The sequence below is a fragment of the Bacillus rossius genome, chromosome 2, assembly GCF_032445375.1.
Source record: "Bacillus rossius redtenbacheri isolate Brsri chromosome 2, Brsri_v3, whole genome shotgun sequence".
NCBI classification, from domain to species: Eukaryota; Metazoa; Arthropoda; class Insecta; order Phasmatodea; family Bacillidae; genus Bacillus; species Bacillus rossius.
The window spans coordinates 103543773-103567759 of record NC_086331.1 but is presented as its reverse complement, the minus strand read 5'-3'; the positions used below and the strand labels follow the sequence as shown (position 1 = coordinate 103567759).

At 35.1% G+C, this 23987-nt stretch overlaps 1 protein-coding gene across 1 annotated transcript in view; it reads left to right on the top strand.

The window, feature by feature from the left end:
• The window catches only part of LOC134528940 (transcription factor SPT20 homolog), a 176793-nt gene that overhangs the window by 137955 nt on the left and 14851 nt on the right, over positions 1–23987 (top strand). Inside the window, exons 8-11 of the mRNA XM_063362609.1 lie at positions 11435–11513; positions 11618–11696; positions 13186–13806; positions 14265–14399. Coding sequence (XP_063218679.1) covers positions 11435–11513; positions 11618–11696; positions 13186–13806; positions 14265–14399 — 914 coding nt within the window. The remainder of the gene's footprint in view (positions 1–11434; positions 11514–11617; positions 11697–13185; positions 13807–14264; positions 14400–23987) is intronic.

Below are 23987 nucleotides of genomic sequence, written 5' to 3'. Positions count from 1 at the left end.
GGAAAGGGAGGGAGGAGGGGGGAGGGGTTCGGAGCGGGTATTTCCCAGGGATAAGCGCAGCCAACGCACCGCTCCAGACATCCAACAATATTATTTTAAACAATGTTTGGTTTTAAATATTATCCAATGAAAGACTGTTGGTCAGTGTCTATGCTTCTGTAAACATATTTTCACATATCCTCGAAAAGAGTTTAAATCTCTTACATAAAAGAATCACATCAGTGTAACTTAACTAGTCATAAAAAAGGGTAGCCCAGCTCTTAAACATTGAAGCGTACAATGACGTGCAATCTCCGTCCAGGGAAGCTCCAGCCTGCGACGGAGATACAAGAATAAACTCCACCGGAGAATAACTATTGTTAAAATCCCTTCTGATAGGGAGAACCTGTAAGCAACCTGTAGTTACATGTTTCAAGAAAAATATGTGAATTCATCAGACAATATTTTCTGCTTGAAATAAGCAGCAAAATAATTACATGGAAGAAAGATCCCAATAACGTATACTCATAGTTACAATACATGGGCGAGCGCGCAAAGACGTATGACGCGGGTGTCGTAAACCACTCGATAGAGTTCAAATAACAGAATTTTATTAAATGGATTCTCAGTATACTGAAACTTGATTTCACAAACAGTTATAATAACTGTGTATCAAAACGTAACGCAATGTCATTCTTAAACAATATGATTACACAAAATTACAATTACGAGAATTATATGTGGATACACAAGTGTCTAACGAGCCATGGAATTTAAATATATATTAAAACCATGCTTAAATTGAAGAGTGTTAAGTTCGTAATGCTGATATGACGTATGCAATGACTAGATACGTTAACGTTAAGAAACGCATAAAGAATTGCAGCCATAAATAAAAAGGGACGACACGTATTATCTGTGTGCCAACCATGGCTGCGTTAAATTGCTAAGCAAAGATCATGAGAGAAAAATGCGAATACAAATACATAAGAAAGGGAAACATAATTTATAACATGGCAACGAAACAGAATTCAACCACAAAGAAAACACACTTTGCGAGATTATATGACCCCTGAATATTTAAGACGCGATTTCCAAGGACAAACTCGCTACTTACACCCATGATCAGTGCCCCTGGTACAGTCGTAGAAGCTAATCACTCGTCCAAGAATTATTTATTGCGGAATAATAAAGAGAAATGCGAAAAATACGGTTAAATATGGATGGCGGAGTACGCCACCGCGATTAAGAAATAGTTAGCTCAAAAGGAAAAGCAAGCAATTAGAATAAAAAAGATAGCTGTGGAGGTTTAAGAGGGGGGATGGGGGAAAGATAGGAACACGAGCACGGTCATAAAGACAGGTCTGGCGACTTCCCATCATTTGCCTTGAAGTGTCTCTTCGGCTTAGTGAAGCTCGCGGCGGCCTGCGAACTAACGGCGCTAGTAGTAGGTGTCCCCTTCATTAACATGGTGTTAAATGGGAGATTCGTATAAAATATATCATTCCTATTTCCGTTTCAATTTTTGAAAACAGATTACTATTTTTTCACTCGTTGAAGTGCTGTTTCAGGGATATGTTTTAACGTGAAGTCAAGTCAGGGGCCTGGCGCGGTGGTCAAGCACATGGCCTGGCGATCTGCAAATTCCGGTTACTGATGTATAAGAGCTGTGCCACACGTTTTGTGGCTTCTTTTATTACAATGAGATGATTTTCTTATGTAAGTGATTTAAAGTTTTTAGAGCATATGTGAGAATATTGGTGCAACGTTCACTATTTACATAAACACAGTTCCTGAACAAAAGTATTTCATTTGGTATTATATAAGGCCAAAAATTGTTAAAAATAATATTGTTCGATGGCTGGAGTGACGCACTAGCCGCTCTTATCTCTGGGGAATCCCCGCTGCGACCAGGTAACGACAGTCTCTCCCATTCCCGCTCTCCCGGCGCCTTTCCGCATAGTCTTGGCGCCTTACTGTCTCGCCTGGAACATTCTGCGCGTCGCTAGAGCACCGTGCTGGAAGTGGCGCAACTAGGACGCCATTGTTCTCGCCGTTTTAAGAGTTAAGTCGGAGATTCTGATGACGCGACGCTTCGGAGAGCCACGAGACCTTTCCAGGGCGGCACTTCGCAGGTATATAAGACGAAGCTGACCTCCGGCGCGGGAGTGACAGTGGCCGGTGACGTCACCTGCGAATTATCGGAGCGACCTGCGACAGCAGTGGAGTGGAGAGGGCGAGTGGCCCCTTGGCGAGCGATAGCGGACGGCGAGAGGGCTTCCTGTGCGAAGGTTTTTGCATCGGGACTGTGTCTCGGGATTGAACGAGTGAGTAGTGCGAAGCAATGTGCTGGGACTGAGGTGCGTGGTTGAAGATAAAGAGAAGAAAGAGTTATTTTGAGCCGAGCTTGACCCATCACTCAGTCATTTAATTCGTCAGTTAATTTTTATCCACGGCTATAATCATTGGCTTTAGCAATTACTGTTTTTTTTGTTCAAAACTATATATTTTTGACCAAAACAGTTATTTCGATTATTTTTTAATATAAAGACACAACTTTTGTAGTGCATTAAGTGTATTGAACTAAATAAAGTTTGTTAATTTTTTGAAAGAATATTATTGATTTGTATTTGTAGAACAAAATTCTTAAAATGTAATGTAACTTGCCCGCTCAGTAACTGACACATTTCTTTCCATGCTTTATTTTTTCAGGCTTGGCTTAACTTCTTGTCGATAGCGAGATCTTTAGAAACGACAACACACGACACAAATCACTGATACTGAGGAAGCCCAAGTTTAAATCATTGTTGTGAAACCACAAAAAAGATGACCAAACCAGTATTCAAGTCCTGATCCTTCAGAATGAGGGTTCAGTATCTTCAAACTGAGCCGCTGAACCACCGTACTCCATGAGACCTAGTTGTTCCCTTGACAACACAGAAATTTATTCACTTCACATATGAAAATTTACAATACATTAGCCAACACTGGCACGACATGTCTTAAAAATATAACATACATGAACTTTTTAAGTATATTTTACAATTGCATAAATGTTTTTTTTTATTCGACAAAATGAATTAGTTTGTGTTTCAAATTGGAAAATAAATTTAGGCATAAAATATTCTCTTGTAGTTATCTAGCTTGTTTATAACTTAATATAAATATTGTTTATGAAATGTTCTAAAAAATTTATGAAAATGCTAATTAATTAACCGATTTTGCAAACCGGCTAGAAAACTATCGAGAGGTAGAAAATTTATGCCAAGATATCTTCGTGATATCTGCTCAATCTGAAGTGTTGTACCGGAAATTAGTTGCGTTTGCATTCTGTATCGTAGTGCATGAGTGTCGGGTGAAACTAGGTGCAATATAGCTGGTCCCTATTCACGACACGTGATACTTTGCAACCTCGAGGGTTTGGAGAGCTGGATTAAGCAACAGGTAGGTTTATGAAGAATTCCCTTTGTTTCCATTCTCTCTGGAGTACATACCAAGAACGCTTGTAAATGTTGTGGTGCTTGTCAATGTGAACGTTTACTTTATACGCACATGTTAAAATACTTGCTTCTGTGTGCGTAAGTGGTGTGGAAAAAATAAAGAATTTTAACAATTTTCATTATAATTGTATTGTATATATTCATTAAAAAAACAAGACATATTAGTTCTTTTTTTGGTCAATTTAAAAAGAATGTTAAAAACATTTTCGAGGGGGTTGGATGTTATAACTGAAAGTCTGTACCTACTTAAGTAAATTTTATGAATCTCTAAACACCAAACAACAAATAACATCAAAAAATTTACTTAATGTATTTGTTATGTTTCATATTTTGTAAAAGGATAATTTATGAACAGTTTGAAATTATGTTGTTATAAAACTTTAAAATAGAAAGAGTAATGTCGCATTTGTTATTCCACAGACGAACTAGATATTTGGTGTTTATGGTTCGTTAATTATCTATTCCTAAGCTGAAACATGTACTCTTAAAATTACAGAAATAAACAAGTTATTTGTTAGAATTTAAATTAAAACTATTTGATGTTACTAGTACGTTTTTGTACAATTATAATCGGAATTATTCCTGGTTTCCTATCAAACAGCTTAAAATATTACATCCATAAATTTATTTCACTGGTTCTTTGTTCACTAATTTGTATAAGAGTAGTAAATTATATTTTGTATAGGCCCTAAGCTTTAGGCTAAAGAAAAATTTATTTCCTTTGGTTATGATAAACTGTCTTTCCTTTGGCACAAAGCCTTTTTAAATGGCTCCATGTAGGCAGGTAAGGAAAATCCCAGCAAAATATTGCGGGTTAATCAACTGGGGTAATATTTTCCTTTGTCTCAATTCACGACTTTGAAAGCCGTAGTCTCGCCTTTTGACGGTCCCACTCACGGACTGTATGTGAGCTTCCTTCTCAAAGGCAGAATCGCAGTTTATCAATAAACTGTTCAAGTTATCGAACCTTCGTAGTATACAGAACGTTCATAAATAGCGGGCTGTTAATTAAATGGGTGGCAGGTTATGCCAAAACAATCAATGTTTAATTAGTAACATACATCCGGAAACGAAACCCTGCAAAGTTACAGGCGCGAACACTAGTGCGCTAATTTGAATTTGGTGGGCTTCATGGGACTACGCCATTGGCGTCCGCCTCGTCGCCCGCTTCCCGCGGAATGTTTCAGCGTCACTGCGCTGCGATTGTTCGTCCTCTCAGCCAGTGGATTGGTCCCCTGAAGCCCGCCAAATTCAAATCTGCGCGATGCTATTAGCACCTGTATTATTGCAGGGTTTCATTTCCGGACATATCTTCATTAAAAAAAGTTGCTTTATTTGGCATTTCCTGCTATCCATAAAATGTATACCCCGCAATTTTGAGAGCACGCTGTATGAGTTACAAGGTGGTGTTTTATGCACCCCTTTCATGCACAATGACTTAAAAGGTAATGAGACCTGCAAAACTACAGTATGTTTGAAACCATTGTAACTGACTAAATTATATACATTTTGAATGGTTTGGGGAATTCACATAGAAGCCACCACCCACACCTCATGAGTAGTATCAAATTGACAAAATCTAGCTGGGTTCCTAAAGTATGCCCTACACGATGCCTCATTTATGCTATTTTCTGTTATAACAATGAGGATATAAATGTTGGTGTAGCAGGAGAAAAAAAAAATTTACTTCATGCATACACGATACATAAAGTGGTAACATAGAACAGCCAACACAACTACTGACCAAAGCAGCTGCAAATTGGGGCAGAAGTAAATAATGTGCTGTTCATCCAACCAAATACTCAGATGCCACAAATATTTCAAAATTATGAAACTTCGTGGAATGTCATTTAAAATTCAATTTTTTTAAAAAAATATATATAGTAGAGTACTTATTTGTTTTAGTACAAAAAGTGCAATTTTAGACCAACGAAGCAGGTTTTCTTTGATAGAATGTTTTTCAAATGTATGGGTTATATACACAATTGAAAAAAGAATTTAAGAAAATTTGTGACTTCTTAACAGAGGTGTTATTAAGGACATTTTGTCAGCTTATCGAGATAATGCGCAGTAATGCGGGTGTTGATTTGATTTTTAGAGTTCATAATCCCGCGAAGAATTAACTAATTTTTTAATTGTCAATTTATTACAATGTTTTTAACGTATTACTTTTGGAAAATTATAATAACCAATTGTCTTTACCAAATAATTCTCAGAAACGAGCTGCATTCGTGAAAATAGTAGTACCTGCTATTGACGACATTTCTAAGTGAAAGAAAGTATTTCGCAGTTGCACTTAATAAGTTTACAGTTATAAATAGCTATATTTTAACCACAGTTTATTTACTAAATATATTATTTGTTAATTTTAATGTTTCGACTACCTACATCATTTATGTATTCAATTGCACTAGTATTTTTATTATTATATTATCATAAATAATAAAACTTAAGTGTTTATGCCTACTTAGTATCAAACAAGCAAAATAGTTTACAGATGAATGTTACATGTATATTTACTATATCAGTTAGACAAATAAATACAATTAGTATTAACAAAAGGGTTTTGAATAAAGTACGGTCTTATAATACAATCATAATGTGTGTATTAAGAAGTAAAATAAAAAAGGATCAGTAATGAGATTTTAAATACATAAATTTTTACATTTTGTGGTTTCAGGCTCAGTAAAGCAAAAACTGAAACTATGGGTTACCTTATTAGATATATAATCTCTCCGTGTTGTTTTCAAAGATAAACATATCTCCAATTACAGCTTTTAAAGTTTATAATATGTATTACATTATATTATCAATATCATTAAGTTTCATTCGGCATACATAAACGTTTATTACGTCCTCCGAAGTTCACGAAAGCGAACATGTACTGTCACACACGAGTCCGCCATCTTAACGACTACGGCTCGTGGGTACGTGGGTAGAGCAAAAAAAAAAAATTAGGGCTGGAAAACTGTTACACCCACAGCCAGTCTTGGAAGTGTGCTGAACGGTTACCTAAGCGGAAGCACGGGCGCTAGCAGAAATAGGCATGAAAACATCCCAGGAATCAGGTACCGTGTGGAGTTGGCGTTATGACCAGGCGGATTATGCCAAGAAGACGTACGTGACATTAGCTGCCATACAGATTGACCCTGATCAATCAATTACTTTTATTTTGATCGTTAGTTGTGACCTTAACAATGTTGACCTTATTGTTTAACAAATCAAATAATGTAATATTTAAGAAATCCAACTGATGTTATTCCACAATATTTTAGTTTATCCTCTCTTATTCCTCTCTTGACGGTTCTTCATAGAGAATTTAGAATAGTATATTACGTAAATCAAAAAATCCAAAATTAATTAATATTAAAAATTAATATAATTCATTAAAATATTAAATTCCAAAAATATTATCAATTCATATTCTTTTGCAATTCCACCTAAAACTATATGTTATCTTAAATAATGCTTTATATTTATAATTGGTAAAAAAATTTGCAAATAACACAAAAAATTCTTTTTAACAAAGAGTTGGAATGAAATGATGATAAATTTATCACTGTGGTGATATTCTACTCGAACTAATAATTTCTTAAAATATGTGTATGATTTACCATAAATTTAAGAAATTACTTCGACAAACACTAAAACCAGGAAATATTTTTAAACAGAAAAATTAACCCTAACGAAGGATATTTATCTTTGATCATCAGCCATATATAAAGAAGTTTTTAATCTTAAAAATTCATAAATTTTATGGAAAAAAAAACATAAAATTAAATATATAATATATGTGTTTGAAAACCATTGTATATTTTGCTACATCTTTCCTGCTCAAACGTTGCAGTTTTTTTGACATAAAAATAACTGTTTTCAACTAAAGAGAATCTGAGGCTTTTGAAGCCGTTGTTGTGGTTGAAGCAGCCTACAGGTGGTGGAATTAACATTTTCAAACGGTGGAAGGGTAGGTAATTTCGCTATTTTTTGTGGACCTATCTGGAATCAAATCAACATCCGTTAGGTCTGTGACATAAGCGCTTTATTATTTTTTATATTTTTACTGCCTACAACTATCTTTTAGTAATTTTTAAACATTTTAAATATTTTTTATTTAATATATTTTGAACCCATTATGATGGAATCAAAAATGGTCCAGTTCAAAACTGTGGTCTCTAGAAGTTTCTAGACATAAAAATTGTAAATTCTAAATTGCGTCATCCAGAACTTCTATGATTAAAAATAGTAGTCATTGTCAGAATGAGGGTCAAAACCTTCCAATAGCCGAAGTGGTCCGAGCATTTCCGAACTTTACCGAACGAAAACCCCGCCTCAAAATCCTGTTCTCAGAACTAATGAAATAATACAACTGTCTAATTCTTAATTTTCAGCTGCCATTTGTGTGTCTTGACAATTTAGACTTGTATAATTGCAGAAGCGGGTGTAAGTTGTTCGAATACAATATTCCAGAAATACCCATTCTGTTTGGGATTTTTATAAATAAAACAAGCTAGAACATTCATTATAAGCTTTATTGAAAAAAAAACTAAATAAATAAACGTTAGCTATAATTGTTCCAAAAGTTTACAGCTCAAATAAATGTGTAGTACTTTTCAAACAAAATGAGAAATGTCGTTGACAAAATTTCCTTTCTACTTACAAATGTGTCATAAAATTATGTATATAATTACTTTTCGTTTAAGAATCATCACCACACCTACAGCTTCATTTATGCACACCACTCACAGATCCATCTATATATTTTAATTATAATTACTAGCAAAACTGAAAATATTCTCTCTAGAGCACAAGGTTGAAACATTGCATTACGGGTAAAAGAAAATTTCTTGTTAGAGTTATTTTAAAATATTATTACTTGTATATAGTTTCTAACTATAAAGTTACTATGTCTATGCATTTGTTGTTCATTGGTTATGTGTCTATACTGTACGATCTTGCTAGTTCTATGTTTCTAAACTATAACATTTATATAAATTAGAGCATTTTTAGGTTGTATGGTTTGTTTTGTGTAGTTAAAAATCAAAAGTTGAACCTCTGTGTGTTACTAAGATATAGTATTTATATTTATCAGTTTTAAAGTCACAGCGTGTCTTGTTGTGTATTTTGACAGTTCGGAATTGTGTGCTTTTAAATAATGTATGTATAATTAATGTGTGACTATTGTTTCGGCTCTATGTTATGATTATCTAAGTCTGATGTTTTTGATTGTGAAGTCTTAAGTTACGATCACTTTAGATTTTAATTTCCTAACTCTTTATCCTTTCAATTTATGATAGAGCTGATTTGTGTGAATTTTCCGATTACTTAAAGTGTGATTCAAGATGGCCGCCTGGCTGGACCGGAAAACAGCGAGCAGATGGCCAGGTGTTCAGCACCATTCAAAAAACCTCTCAAGATTTCTTTCAAATTGTCTGATTATACTGTCATTATACATGTTCAATGTGTTTCCGTTTTGCGGTTTCGATTTTAAAATCAATTTTTTGACAGGAAAAAGGCTAAAATGCGTGTTCTCACAGGCGATTCTAGATATGAAACATTTGGTGCTCTTTGTAGTAAGCAGCATAATGTTGATCAGCGAGACTCTTTTTGTTTAATATTTCACCATAACAATATAGGGCCACCATCTTGAATTCCCGTACCGGAGCGTTCCCGACTAGAAGACTGCGTACCAGTTCGCTGCCTGGCGCGTAGAGGCGAAGAGACGCGCGATGCACGAGCCAGCGTCGCCCTTAGCGACCTTGCAATTAAGGGGCCCACCTAGTCAGGTGTGTGTGTGTGTGTTAGTGAGGCGGGATGATAAGCGCGAGTTTTCGCTGGTGCTTCCAGCGCGGTGTAGCCTCTAAGCGCAAGGCTCTGAACTGGCGCGCAGTCTTCTCGTCGTCACAGGATAGCTGTGAAATTTGAGCGGTGGCCACTATATTGCGTAGAAATGGAGATAAAGGTGTAATGCAAGTCCCTTAAGTGCGTTTAATAATCTGTACCGGTTGTTTTACACCTAAAAAATGACTCCGAAAACATGCGTTTTAGCCATTTTAATTCTTCTAAAAATACAGTTTAAAAACTTAATCCAAAATCAAAAGTACTTTTCGGCCCTTGGCGAACTCTGAAAATGTTTTTTTCGTAAGCAGACCCCACTCGGATATCTTTTGAAATCGCGTTGTTTTTCCTGAAGCTCTGCGCACCGTGTGTGTGCGCGGGTGGGCAGGGGCCTTAACAGCTCGCGCGCCCGGCCAGGCGGCCCCACTTAGACTCGTCTCACGCGCCATATTGATTTTTTCGTATTGGCATCAACATGGCGAGCGAGGTCGAGCCTTAGAGTGAGTTCACAACCTCTACCTAACATACCACGTGCATGCGTACGTGCGTACCCGTCTTTGGAGGACCCATGCAAGTTCGTGAACAGGTAACCTATAAAATACAGATAACGGCTCAGTAATTTAATGGATTATTGGCTTACTCATTTTAAATTTTATTTACAATTTTCACGAACACTAATTTAGATGCACTTTAAAAACTTAAAATAAGATAATTGCTAAATTATTTAAATTATGACGGTTAAATATACAAAAATTTCCAATTAGAAATGATCAGAAAATATCCATAAAAGCCAATAGATATAAAAGTTTAAAAATGTCTACTGTAATATTTATTTAGAGCCAGTTTAAGTTCATTCAGTTTTACTGGGCGGAAAGGCCGAAAATATCAAAGATTCAAATGCAAGTAGCCTCTGCATTCACTTGCTCAATCCAGCATAAAAGTGGAAGTGCGTGTTTGTACGTACTTACATGAAAGATGAAAAGTGAGGTACTAAAATGCATACCTACGTACGCTACACGTGATTATGAATAGCTGCATGAAATACAAGCAAACCATTGTATTCCGTAATGCTATTCATAGACAATCATACACTTCTTGTAGGATGTACTTTATTTAAGGCGATCCTGAAGCATAGAGCCCGGTTATCAGTATGTTCCACTTGTCACTACTTTCTTAGAAACAAATGCATCCGCATGTGTCCTCCCGAAACCGGTTTTATATGTGCACATCATGCATCGATATAAGTGTTAGTCACTTGATTGAAATTAGATCTCAAAATTAACGTGGGCCATATTCGATGCAGGTACCTTGTTTATTATATATACATGTATATTCTCATTGGCATGCACTCCACCACCAAGACATTCTATCCTTTACTACATCGCCGTTTGTTAAAATTATATAATTAACGTCATGAACTTCTAGACACTGAGATATGACTCTTGAATATTAATTCATTTGATTGATCTCTCAATAAATGTTCAATTATGATAATCTACCCTCAGTTCTTCTTAAGCGTCTCTTGCATACATTCTTCGGATCACTAAAACTTGACACCCACATTTTTTTTTTCAAAATAAAAATATTGATAACTTACACAAAACTTATTTGTATGCATATATGTCCATGTATCCCAATGGTAGAGATAATATGCACATTTTGAGTATTAAATATTTTGTTGCATTAATAACCAATCGTGGTTTAAACAAAGGCAACGGGTAAAATTATGCTAGCCTTACAAGTAGCATGCATAAAAACAGTACTAAAGTGGCATACCTCCCACTAACCAGAAGTGAAAGGATCTTCAAAAGTTAGAGCTGAACAGACAAATTCAACTTCATCAGACCTCACCAGGTTTCATTGCATCCTAGGTTTGCATTTTTCCGTTTCTTTCATTGTTCTCTGGCTTCGGTACTTTATATAGCTAGCCGTATTTAAATTTAATTCCCTGGGCTACCTTACTAAACTTTTAATGCTTTCAAATACCCTCATAAGTAAAAATTACATGAAACACTTTCATGTGGCAGATTGTAAAATAATGTCATGAAAAATCATTTAAATTATATCATTTGTTTTATTTGATTTTAGCACTCGTCGATGAACTAATGTTTTATTTGTAGATATCCTGGAAGGAGGTAAATCCTCGGACATTATAAAAGATGTACATGGGGAAAACATGTACTTGGACAACCTGCACAGGTAAGATGATGCTAGTTTTGCTGTAACCAAAATAGTTTTCCTTTATGGTGTTTTAATACGGCAATAATGTTTTTAGATTCAAATTGTTTCATTTCTTTCCTCAGGATTGGAGTGTTACCACAGAGTGAAATGGCTTTGACAAATGGGATTACAGGCTTGGACATTGATCGGACCAGATTACAGGTTTCACTGTGTTTACTATTATTTTCCTGTTACAAAGCTATCATTTCCTATTACAATGTATTTGTAACTTCCTGTAATCATTTTGAATTCTAATAACTTCCCATGAATGAAAAAAAAAAACATGTCAAGTTTTTGTTAAAAAAGATTTGAAGTTTATCTTTTGATGATATATAACTTTACTTCTGTTTTAATATTCACTTAGATTTTAAATATTATATTTTGTTGTTTCAAAATTTCATCTTTATAACTTACATTTCCTGTAGCTTTTTTAAACGTAAAACATGCAAAGTCGTTTGCTTAAGATATATAAAATAAAACAAGTACACTATTAAAAGTTTAATAGTTTCTGTTAAATATAATTAAAAATTGTCAGTAGTCCTAGCTAAATATTTTTGTGGTGCTCATTTGAAAAGAGCTATGAATTTAACGTGACACCTATACAGTGAAAAGGGATTCTTGTTGAACTGCGTACATTCCCTAGGACAGCATAAAGCATAATCACTTCTTCGATGAAGTTTTCAAGTGATTGACCGTCCTCCTACAGGTCAAAACGCACTTATAAACCGCAGAAATATTTACTACCCATTTATTTCCACATCAAGGCTCTGAACTGAGAATGTTTTAATTTTGTTCTCTGTTTTATCCTCGGTCGTGAGAATAACATGAATTTTCTGATTATGAATATTAATTATGGAAACCTTTATAAAATTTACATTCAAACAAACGAAAAATAATTTGGCAAGCACACAAATAGCACAAAACCTCTACCTGAAACGAAAAAAAAACCATCAAATTGGTTCAACAATATTTCGAATTTTGTTTACTTTGTTTAAATAATTTTAACACTTTCAAAGCTGGTTCACACAATCGTCCTTGTGTTTTAAACTTTATTCCCTAGAACATGCCATTCACCTCCACAACACCGATATTTACGCCAAAATGATTTTGATTTATATGTCACTGAAGCAACACAATAAATTTAATTTAAAAAATTAGCTTCAACTTCTGTGATTTACTGCCAGTTTATTAAAGATCAGATTGGGCTATCTCGGTTGTATACACGCAGGATGGTGCAACATCATTCCAGTGAATAAATGCTGGAAGACAGGTTAACGGACAAACGTCACTGCAGACCGTTCCTCAAGTCCGCGCCTGACCATCTTCATTTCCAGACTGGCACTACTCTCAGCACAATCAACAACCGATACTCAGCCTCTCATCATCACGTGCATGCTGTCGTAACTAGTTTGAAAAAGTTGTGACCTTTTAAACTAGTTTCTACATAGAATTAAATATGGCGAGTTCCACAATTTCTCTGCCACATATGCCATTCCTGCTTTGTCATCCGACCATTGAAATGTATAAAGAAAGATAACTTTTACGCCAATGAATTTTTTGTACTGGATACTATATGTTTTCTTTATGTTTTCCCGAATTATTTAAGCTTGAACAAGTTTTACTAATAGTATCATTGTCTTCTTTTTTTCAGTTAATAGAATCAAATGCAGATCACAGTGAGTCACATTTTATACACAGCGAGTTCCAAGCCCAGCAAAAACAACACCAACAACAACTTCACCAGCAACAACTCCACCAGCAACAACTTCACCAGCAACAACTCCACCATCAAACACAGCAACAACACCAACCACAGCAACATCAACCACAGCAACATCAACAACAGCAACATCAACAGCAGCAACATCAACAGCAGCAACATCAACAGCAGCAACATCAACAACAGCAACATCAACAGCAACAACAGCAACATCAACAGCAGCAACAGCTGCGAGAACGAGAGCAAATATTGCAACAAAGATTTCAAGAACAACAGAAATTAGAAAACAAACACAAATCTCAACATTTCTATCAAGAAACACTTTTGCATGAAAGTAAGACACAAATGCAGTCGAATGAAATGCAAGATCAAAATCCTCAACAGTTTCTTTTGCAACAACAGTTACAGCAACAACAAGCGCACCAACAAAAACTTCATCTACAAAAACTAATGCAACAAAGTCAAGAAAAAATACAGCAAATGCAAATCATGCCTCAGCAACAAAACAGCTTTCAGAACCAGAAAACGAAACCAAAGTTTTTTGACCTACAGGTGAGTAGATACACTTTATGCTTCAGGGTCCAAGTGTGCTTTGTGGATGTAGTTATGTTTTGTTGCTTCCCTGTATTCAGTCTATGCACGGCTTTATATCCGTGAATGAACCTCCAGAAATATTTTCTACCTTTCGTGTGTTGTTTTCTATTAATATCTCCTTTGCTGACATTCTTGCATTCCTCATTCAGTTGCACTTGCTTTTCGTATTTTTCATGAATTTTGGGAAGTTGTCATTGAGGTTGGTATTCTTTGTGCTTATCCATAGTTTGCGGAATGCTAGAGCCATTTTGGGTGATTTATGATTAAGTGTTGAGATGGTCCAACTCTGAGGTTTATTGTAATAGTTTCGTAAATGGAGCACCTCCCTAGACTTAGTAGTTGTCTGACGTGAAGAACTAACTCTGGTCATAGCCTATCCTCGGCTCCTAGCCAGTCGGTGCTCCTTTCTCCCACAGCAGACTACGATTAAGAAGCCCCGTGCCACTAGATCTGAGCCTGCTGATTGGTCACCAGTGGCGGACCTTTCGCCCATTATGGATGTCTCCCCCTCGCTTGAACGAGCTGAGCAAGAACTGATGCAGCGCTTCCAGGTAACTCGACGTCTTGCCAAATCCGCGTAGCCAGATAGAGCTAACGTTTTGCCGCTCTTCAGTGGCTGCTCAGGTATCTTGACACGTTTTCCATTGAACTTTAGAGTCATCTTAAGTTTCAAATAATAGCGTTTTTCGTACTTTTATAAGTTGGTTTTCTGTGCAACGGTCATTTTAAAATAGGTTCTGGTTTGTGAAAGAACGAGTTTGTTTAACATCTATGAACGTCAGAAAAGTTAAAAGTATATTCGTTTTATGCAAACTCCATATGTATGTCGTAAAACGAGTATCATGCCTTCCAACATAAAACAATTATATTGGGTCACTTAAATGAAAATAAGTAGTGACAATGCATTTAAAAAATATATGTTCCAGTATGAAGGGTATTTATTTAAATACCATTCAATTCAGAAATTGAAGTAAATGAATTAATAAATGAAAATAAACTTAAGAAATAAATATTAGGACGTTAAAGATAAAGAAAAACTAAAATGAATCATCTTTGCTTCCCTCTGGATAAAAACGTGTTCTTTTTTCTGGAAGAATCGTCCAACTTAGCTCGGCTTCTGAGGTTACTTATTCATATTATGACAATTTTAAACTTCCACTCGTTGGCATAGATAACTGGACAACAAAATTCATGATAATTTTTCAGGTTCTCACGATGGAGCATCTAATAAATTATTCACCACTACTAGTTATTGAATGTTAGCGCAGTTATTCATCTTCAAATAGCTACTACTCTCTCGTAGGTGCAGTTCTCACTTCGTTTTCTTTTCTTATTTTACTTCTATCTATTGTCGACAAAGTATATCTTGAAAAGAACCAGATTGCTTGTCAAGTTTGTAGAATAGATTTCACTTTATTGTACATACAATTTTCTTCGCCGTAGTTTACAGTGGAACTATGCAATTGTTCAATGAGTTTTATTTTTAGATTGCCCCGAATAGAGAGAGACATTTTTATAATTACAACGAATAATATACTAATAGGCAATGTTCTTATGAATATACTAATAATTGGTTGTGATAGATTGACCCACTGAGAGGATAAAGGATTCAGTGAGTGGTACGTAGTAATGCAACAATTTATTTTTCATAACTAAATTTTTGACAATCATATTTACAGCAAAATGGGCATTCGAAATTTGCGATATTATACACCTAATCAATAAATCTTCAAAATTGTGACTGTAAATTTCCTTTTGGGTCCCATACAAATTCTTGGCAAAGTTTAGGGTATGTATTTGCCCAGGATACTAAACTTTAATACATCTTCTTAACTAGGTAAGGTAAAATAACTCTCTTCACTTCTGGTTCACTAAAGTTATAAGAGATTGCAATAAGATTTCAATCGGGATTCCTCACATCGATCCCGACTGAAGTTGTTCTATAAACGCAGGTAAACGGCACATGAATAGTAAAAAAAAAAAAAATCATTCGGGAACTAGAATACTTTTTAAATGTAAGGTAGGGTGAATTAACTCCCTTCACTTCTGGTTCACTCAAATTATAAGAGATTGCGATAAGATTTCAATCGGGATTCCTCACTTCTATCCCGACTGAAGTTGTTCTATAAACGCAGGTAAACGGCACATGAAAAGTAAAAAATATCATTCGGGAACTAGAATACTTTTTAAATGTAAGATAGGGTGAATTAACTCCCTTCACTTCTGGTTCACTCAAGTTATAAGAGATTGCGATAAGATTTCAATCGGGATTCCTCACTTCGATCCCGACTGAAATTGTTCTATAAACGCAGGTAAACGGCACATGAATAGTAAAAAAAAATCATTCGGGAACTAGAATACTTTTTTAATGTACGGTAGGGTGAATTAACTCCCTTCACTTCTGGTTCACTCAAGTTATAAGAGATTGCGATAAGATTTCAATCGGGATTCCTCACTTCGATCCCGACTGAAGTTGTTCTATAAACGCAGGTAAACGGCACATGAATAGTAAAAAAAAAATCATTCGGGAACTAGAATACTTTTTAAATGTAAGGTAGCGTGAATTAACTCCCTTCACTTCTGGTTCACTCAAGTTATAAGAGATTGCGATAAGATTTCAATCGGGATTCCTCACTTCGATCCCGACTGAAGTTGTTCTATAAACGCAGGTAAACGGCACATGAATAGTAAAAAAAAAAATCATTCGGGAACTAGAATACTTTTTAAATGTAAGGTAGGGTGAATTAACTCCCTTCACTTCTGTTTCACTCAAGTTATAAGAGATTGCGATAAGATTTCAATCGGGATTCCTCACATCGATTCCCGACTGAAGTTGTTCTATAAACGCAGGTAAACGGCACATGATAAGTAAAAAATATCATTCGGGAACTAGAATACTTTTTAAATGTAAGATAGGGTGAATTAACTCCCTTCACTTCTGGTTCACTCAAGTTATAAGAGATTGCGATAAGATTTCAATCGGGATTCCTCACTTCGATCCCGACTGAAGTTGTTCTATAAACGCAGGTAAACGGCACATGAATAGTAAAAAAAAAATCATTCGGGAACTAGAATACTTTTTAAATGTAAGATAGGGTGAATTAACTCCCTTCACTTCTGGTTCACTCAAGTTATAAGAGATTGCGATAAGATTTCAATCGGGATTCCTCACTTCGATCCCGACTGAAGTTGTTCTATAAACGCAGGTAAACGGCACATGAAAAGTAAAAAATATCATTCGGGAACTAGAATACTTTTTAAATGTAAGGTAGCGTGAATTAACTCCCTTCACTTCTGGTTCACTCAAGTTATAAGAGATTGCGATAAGATTTCAATCGGGATTCCTCACTTCGATCCCGACTGAAGTTGTTCTATAAACGCAGGTAAACGGCACATGAATAGTAAAAAAAAATCATTCTGGAACTAGAATACTATGGCCTACTCCCCTTATACCGGGGTAGTCGCACTCGCCCGCACTCGCCACGCCAGTCCCGCGTACGCGTCACCACTGACATACTGATACTGAGAGTGTAAAGAAATTAAGTTTAACAGACGCGCATCGACTGGTCTAACATTTGGCAAGTGCGCAAAAAAATATATTAGCATACTAAATTTACCGACAGTCCAGGAAACTCTATCATGATAGGTATAATAATGAATTACCAAACCAAAGATGCTCAAACTTAAATACCGTAAAAAGGCAAAGGGACTTAAAAGGTAAATTCAAGGTATCATTTAAATTGGTATAATTACCTTCACAGTGTAACGACATTGGTTTACAGACACTCTTGCAGTATAGTTAATTCTAATCCAAAGTCCCAAAAAAGTCTATTACGGAGGAACCGAAATTATGACGTTATTTAGTCTATATAATCCAACCACTAAATCCCGACGCCACACTCTGTTTTCAATACACATCTTCTGTAAATCGTACCAGCCGGGAAAATAAAGTACTAAAATCCAGTTCTCACACTTACTTGGTACTGAAGCATACCTCTGAAGCCGGAGACTCCCGGGGTAGGGCGTAAACCCCACTCACTATTTGCGCCTCTAGCAGCGCAATGCTTCTGTGGCCCGTGCACTAACACCACACCATCGCACGCTCGTGTACCACCACGTTTTTCGCTTCGCCAAACGTGCCATGGTATGACCGTCATATTGCCGTTAATTCTTTTTCACGTAACGTAACACAACTTCCCCATGGCTGAGATGCGATTCCTCTATTAACGAGCAGTTCCACGGCCGGCGGTCAAAAACACACCCCCTGCAAAACTGCTGGCAGCCGCCTCCCACTCGTCACGTCAGCTGACGTCACCCCCCTCCTCTGCTACCACCCCTCACTCTGCTAGATCGTTCTCGTTACTTCTCGTACGTCCCACTACAGAGTAAGAGTACTTAACGTAAAATAAACCAAGTATACTATTAAAAAGTTAGAATAAATAAATATTAAAATACACCATTAAATAATATAAGGACATAAATAGTGTTATCTTAGAATAAACTTTACGCAAAATAAAAATAATAATAATATCCAAGACGACTGAGGCCGCCACAAGTGGCCTCAATACTTTTTAAATGTAATATGCGATGTCAAACTGAGAGTTAAAAAGCCATGCTGCCACGTTGCGCGGTTGAAATACCAGCTGTCACTGGTTCCGCAGCTGGCCCCGCAGTCACGTGACTGCAGCTGTGTCCCTCCGTGGCGCGCGCTACTATGGTGCGGTAGTGCGGGAGTGGACGATGGCTTCTTTAGCGGGTAGCCTACGATTCACAGATCCTTTCGTACACGCCCGAATTCTCGCCCTTTTTTAAATTAAATTGAATAATAAATTGGTTGTCTGTAAAGTCGGTTTACGGACGATAGTTTAACGTGACAACGTCATAACAAAACATTGATGAAATGATTGCATACTTTTATGAATAAAATTGAATCATTTTTATTGAATTATCGCTATTTTGTATGGATACAAAGAAGGAGTGAAATGAAATCTACAATTTAAATGATAAATTTACTTTTATTTGCACTCATTAATTCAAATATGTTTATTACTTTAACGAAGAGATTATTTTAAATATAACTTTTATACATGTTTGCTATTTAACTTCTTCCAATCTGTGTTATTCTGTTAAGGATAGGACGATGATAGGAAAAGTAGGAAACGAATGGGAGTGTTTCAAGTTTAATGTGCCTCGAAAAAGTCAAATCGATGGTTGTTCCAATCGAGTGGAAGAGAGACAGATGCGGCGCAAGAGTACAATGAGCGCAACGGGACACAGCGTAACGGGACAATGTGCGTAACGGGACACTTTGTCGTGTGTGCAGCCGGCGTTCATCGATTTATTAGACGTTGTCACGTCAAAAACGCGCGGGTTAAAAGCGCGACTTAAAGGCATCAAGTGACGTAACAAATATACTTAAGCCATTTAAAACGATAAAAATATTGATTTGAAAATTGCAGCAAGTATATTTGTTACGTCACTTCAAGCCTTTATGTAGCGCATTAAACCCCCACGTTTTTTAGCTCAAAAAATTTCCAAAGTTACATGAAGGCAAGTATTCGGGCGTGTACGAAAGGTTTTGAACATCGTAGGTTTCCTTTATTTTGCGTGCTTGCCAAGGCGTACCAACTTCAAGTATTACAAACATTTACGATCAAAATATTTATTCCAATCATTAAAAAATATATTACTGCAGAATATAGTAAAGTATTTATCAAGTGTGGAAACAAAATGTTTTGTTTAAGTTTATATATATTATAAATTAATTAAAAAAATAAAGGTTTCTTTACTTTAAAATTTTTGAAAGAATTTAATGTTCTCATAAATACTAATTTTAAAACCCGAATATAGAAAAATAACCCTTAATATTTTTTCACAGTACAATTCAATAATTAATTTTGACGAACCTTGATTGATAAATAAAATTTTTCAATGTATTAAGTTCCGCAATAATCCTGTCCAAAACTCTAAATTTATTTATTAGCTATTATACTTATGTTTTAACTTTTATTTTAATTCTGTAAGAATACCATATCACCCTTTTTAAAATTTTAAATATTAAGGCTTTTTAAAACAAAATAAATTAACATCTTATACTTAACAAAACTTGTTTAGATTAAATGGTATTAAATTATTAATTTGGAAGCTTCGGACATATTTTGACTTCTTAAATTTTATATAAAATAATTAAATAAAAATTTTCAATTTTAAAAATAAAAGAGATTCTTGTGAAACATATATTGAATTGTAAATTTGATCAAAAATATATTTAAATTTATAAAATACATCAAATATTAAAAATATCACTTAACTCTGTACGACACTCACATAGTTGAAAAAAACAAAACCTTCTACTAATAGTAATAGAAAATTTTCATTTGATATTTTTTAACATTGTTGTCGTGGAAAGTAGGATTATAGTTGTTATAAAAATAACTTCGTGTTTTTTTTTTTCTTTTTACTTCCAATAAGGATAAAACCCAGGACAGCTGTTTTAGAATGTAAGTCAATTTTTGTAACTTATACTCTTTAAAATTAGATATTTGAATAAATGTTGTTATCGAATCTCTAATAATATTCACATGTTTTATTACCCAATAAAGTAGAACTAAGAGTTTCGTATGGTTTCTATAAGTTCAGTTAAATATCAATTTCATGAACTTTTGAAAGAGTACCATTTTTAACAGGTATCGATGTTTTCAAGTTGGATTATAATGGCTGAAGAAGTGAATTTAGAGCTATATTTTCATTTATTTTTGGATATCATTAAATAATTAAAGATATATTTAATACCATTAAAAATTTTAACTTTCTGGAAACTATAAAATTCTTTCTTCCAATATTTGAATGCTGGGGGTATTATATTTAAATATAAATTTTAATGCCACATTTAAAAGTCAAAAGTTATGCTCAAATATATCCTAAATTTCTACCAAGGTGCAAATTTTAGGTCCTCTTGGACAGTTATAGGTACTAACCACTACACAGGTTATTAAGAGGTTTTTCCTAGCAGTTGTCCATTGTGTTTTACAAAATATTTCATAAAATGATACTTACCAAGGCTTCTTTTAATAGCTACCAAAATTTTATTTTCCTTCAATCGCAATGATCGTCAGTATGTGTAACCAATACTTTCCCTTTCTTCATCGTCATTAAACTTAACCTTCGATTAATTGATTCATTTGAATGAATAGTTCAATCCAGTTTGCTTTACATCGCAGTGTCTTTGATCAACGACTTTCAGGATCTGGCCTCTTCATTGGCCACTCGATCCACCCTCATGACTTGCTCTGACTTCCAGTTCAACTTTATCAGGGACTCTGGGTACTTTCCTTCTACTTAACTGTTGAGTCCATGTCTCTGCTAAATTAAGTGCAACATCCAGACTTACTACTTAACTTGCTAGTTAAATTGTTTGAGTGCAACTTCCTAGCGATAAGTGCCTATCCTGTTCTCGATGAAATTTACCATTGCTCTGACTTCCTGTAGTTCAAGTTCACAGTTTTTTTTTTCCGATTGTGATGTTAAGTTCGTACGGTCAGCGTCGGTGGTAATCGGAGTACCTACTTGACTTCTAGCCCTTTAAAAAAAGGGTTCAATCCCATTTTTGCTTTGCATACTTTTAGAATAGTTTAGATTTTTAAGTGCTGTTCTCTTAACCTCCCACTCACCACGGTAAAATGCACGCCATTAAAATTCTAAAAAAAGTAAATTAATAAAATCACCTGTTCTTTCTTTGGTGTTATCTTCGTGTTCCAGTGTTGATCTTCATGGTTTAGTGTTTGCCTGTTTCTCTCAATACTTCCATCACGTAAAGTAGTTAATTTCTTTTCTCGCTAGTACTTCTTAGATTTCTGTGTACTTTTTCCAGCGGTTCAATTTTTACATGGCTCTAATTCCTCTATAATGGCTTCATACCTCCCGGTTGCAGACTGAACAAAGATGAATAAAATTCGGCTGCTTTACTGGAATTGTGATAGTTGTGTAATTTGGTTTATTTAGGCCTGCTGTATTTCTTGTGGCAAGCCTGCTGAACCTCAGTAGACGATGAGGCTTGTATCTAGGGATCCTTCGGCTACATTCGCGTGTGTCAGCCGTTCGATGACTAAAATCAGGTTATAGTAGACCATGATCGCTTACCTTCGGTTTCAACTCCAGGTACAATCTTTCCTAGTATTTCAATGATTGTGAACTATAGTGCATTGATGTTGCCTACTAGTATGAACTGCCGTCGCTGGCAGCCATATTTCACGTTATCCCTGTTTTGGCTACTACTATCGTAAAAATCGCTTCGGCCTTATTTTCGGTTAATTAAAATTTTTAAATAAGTTAAATATTTCTTACATTTACTTAGTTTCAAACCTGGGATCCTGAACTTTATATTGCTGTACAACATCCTTGACTACACAGCTACAAAGCCAACCTTAAAATTAGTTTCATCTTAAAGTTACATCACGACTAACAAATACATGTGCAGTTATTTTATTTCAGTCTTCAAAATAAGTTGGTATTTTTTAAAACTCTATTTTCTTTGCTAGTCGGATACAATCAAAACCCTTTTAAATTAAATTATTAAATACTTTTATATAAAGCGGTCATAAGCAAAAGGGTATAAGTGAATATAAACTATTTTGAAGGCTTTCAGGCTTTATTTTTTTTAAAAGAACAAAAATTTTGTTAAGTAGTTTACGAAAACTTGCTACATGACAGCACAAATCTTAGAGTACACACGTACCCCTTTGGACGAAACAGTTTCCCTTTGCCTAAAAAAAATTTCATACTAAACTTAAATTAAACATAAAATCTATATTCATCACATACCTATCTGCTTCTATCCACCTGGTATAAAGTGAACTCTGAATTGTGGACTATGCATTGACCTACATAGTTCGAAGAGTAAGTATATGTAGTTAGATCGGTAGACAGTCATTTTATGTAATATTTTCATTTTTTTTTAATATTTTCAGTATTACCTCCAGCTATCACTAAAACTGCTTTATTAGAGAATTTTATTGTAAATTAAGTACAATTTATAAATATATTGTAATATATTTAGTATGTGGAATAATTTTAACCTACGGCGTAGCTATTGACATCCTTGAAATGCGTAAGCTACTCATATATTTGTGTATAAAGAGCGAGTCCAAATTCGACTAACTTCAGCTGCAGGTTTATCACGACAAAATAAGTTAAAACCCTCTTTACGACTTATGGTCTAAAAGTGCTTTCCAAGGCTGGAATACGTCTTTAAAGACGGAGCTGAACAACGTTTTCATTGTTAATAATACTGAAATAATTTAAGATTGAGAACTAGGCGTCAGGATTATGATTAATTGAACGGGGTTCTACATACACCCCGAATTTAGCAACAGTGGCAACATTAGTTGTGGTGGTTGTAGAAATTCATCCAATGAAAACATTATCCAGACGCTCAGTGTCCTGTTTGAAATATTTGCTCCATAGTTTTCTTGTTCAGCTCCAACTTCAACCTTGGGAAGCACTTTAGACCATTAGTCGTGTAGATGTTTCAACTTCATTTTTGTTGACAAACCTGCAGCCGAAGTTTGACGTTAGAATTCAGACTCACTCTGTGTAGAGTAGCTATCATTATTCCTCCAGTCGTAAGTCCAACTGGATTTCGAAATTAACATTCTACCATCTTGACTGCGAATTTGACTTTTTTTTGCAAATTATTTGATAATTCCATTAAGATCAATAGAATATTTTAAATTAAATTAATTTTTTTTATTAAATCCTTTAAATCCAAGTTAATTCCTACACTCAAATCTCTGAGAGCCCATGATATTGAGAATGTATAGAATTCATTACATTATAAATTACATTACACAAAATTAATATTGAAATCCTAGCTTTAAGTAAAGACAATACATTCTTACAGTACTATGCCTTCGGGCATTTTCATTACTTTTAAAGAGTCCATAAAAGGTAAACAGCAAAAATGTAGGAATTTATGTCACTCGATAAGTTGAGGATCATCCGATACAATACTTGGTATAGGTTACGCAGTACGCTAACTCTAAGGAAAATTAAGAGGTTATAAGAATACAAATCCTGAGATCTAATGCAGGACCATACGCAGTGCGACAAATATGTGCATGCAAACCAAGTGTCTCCGATCC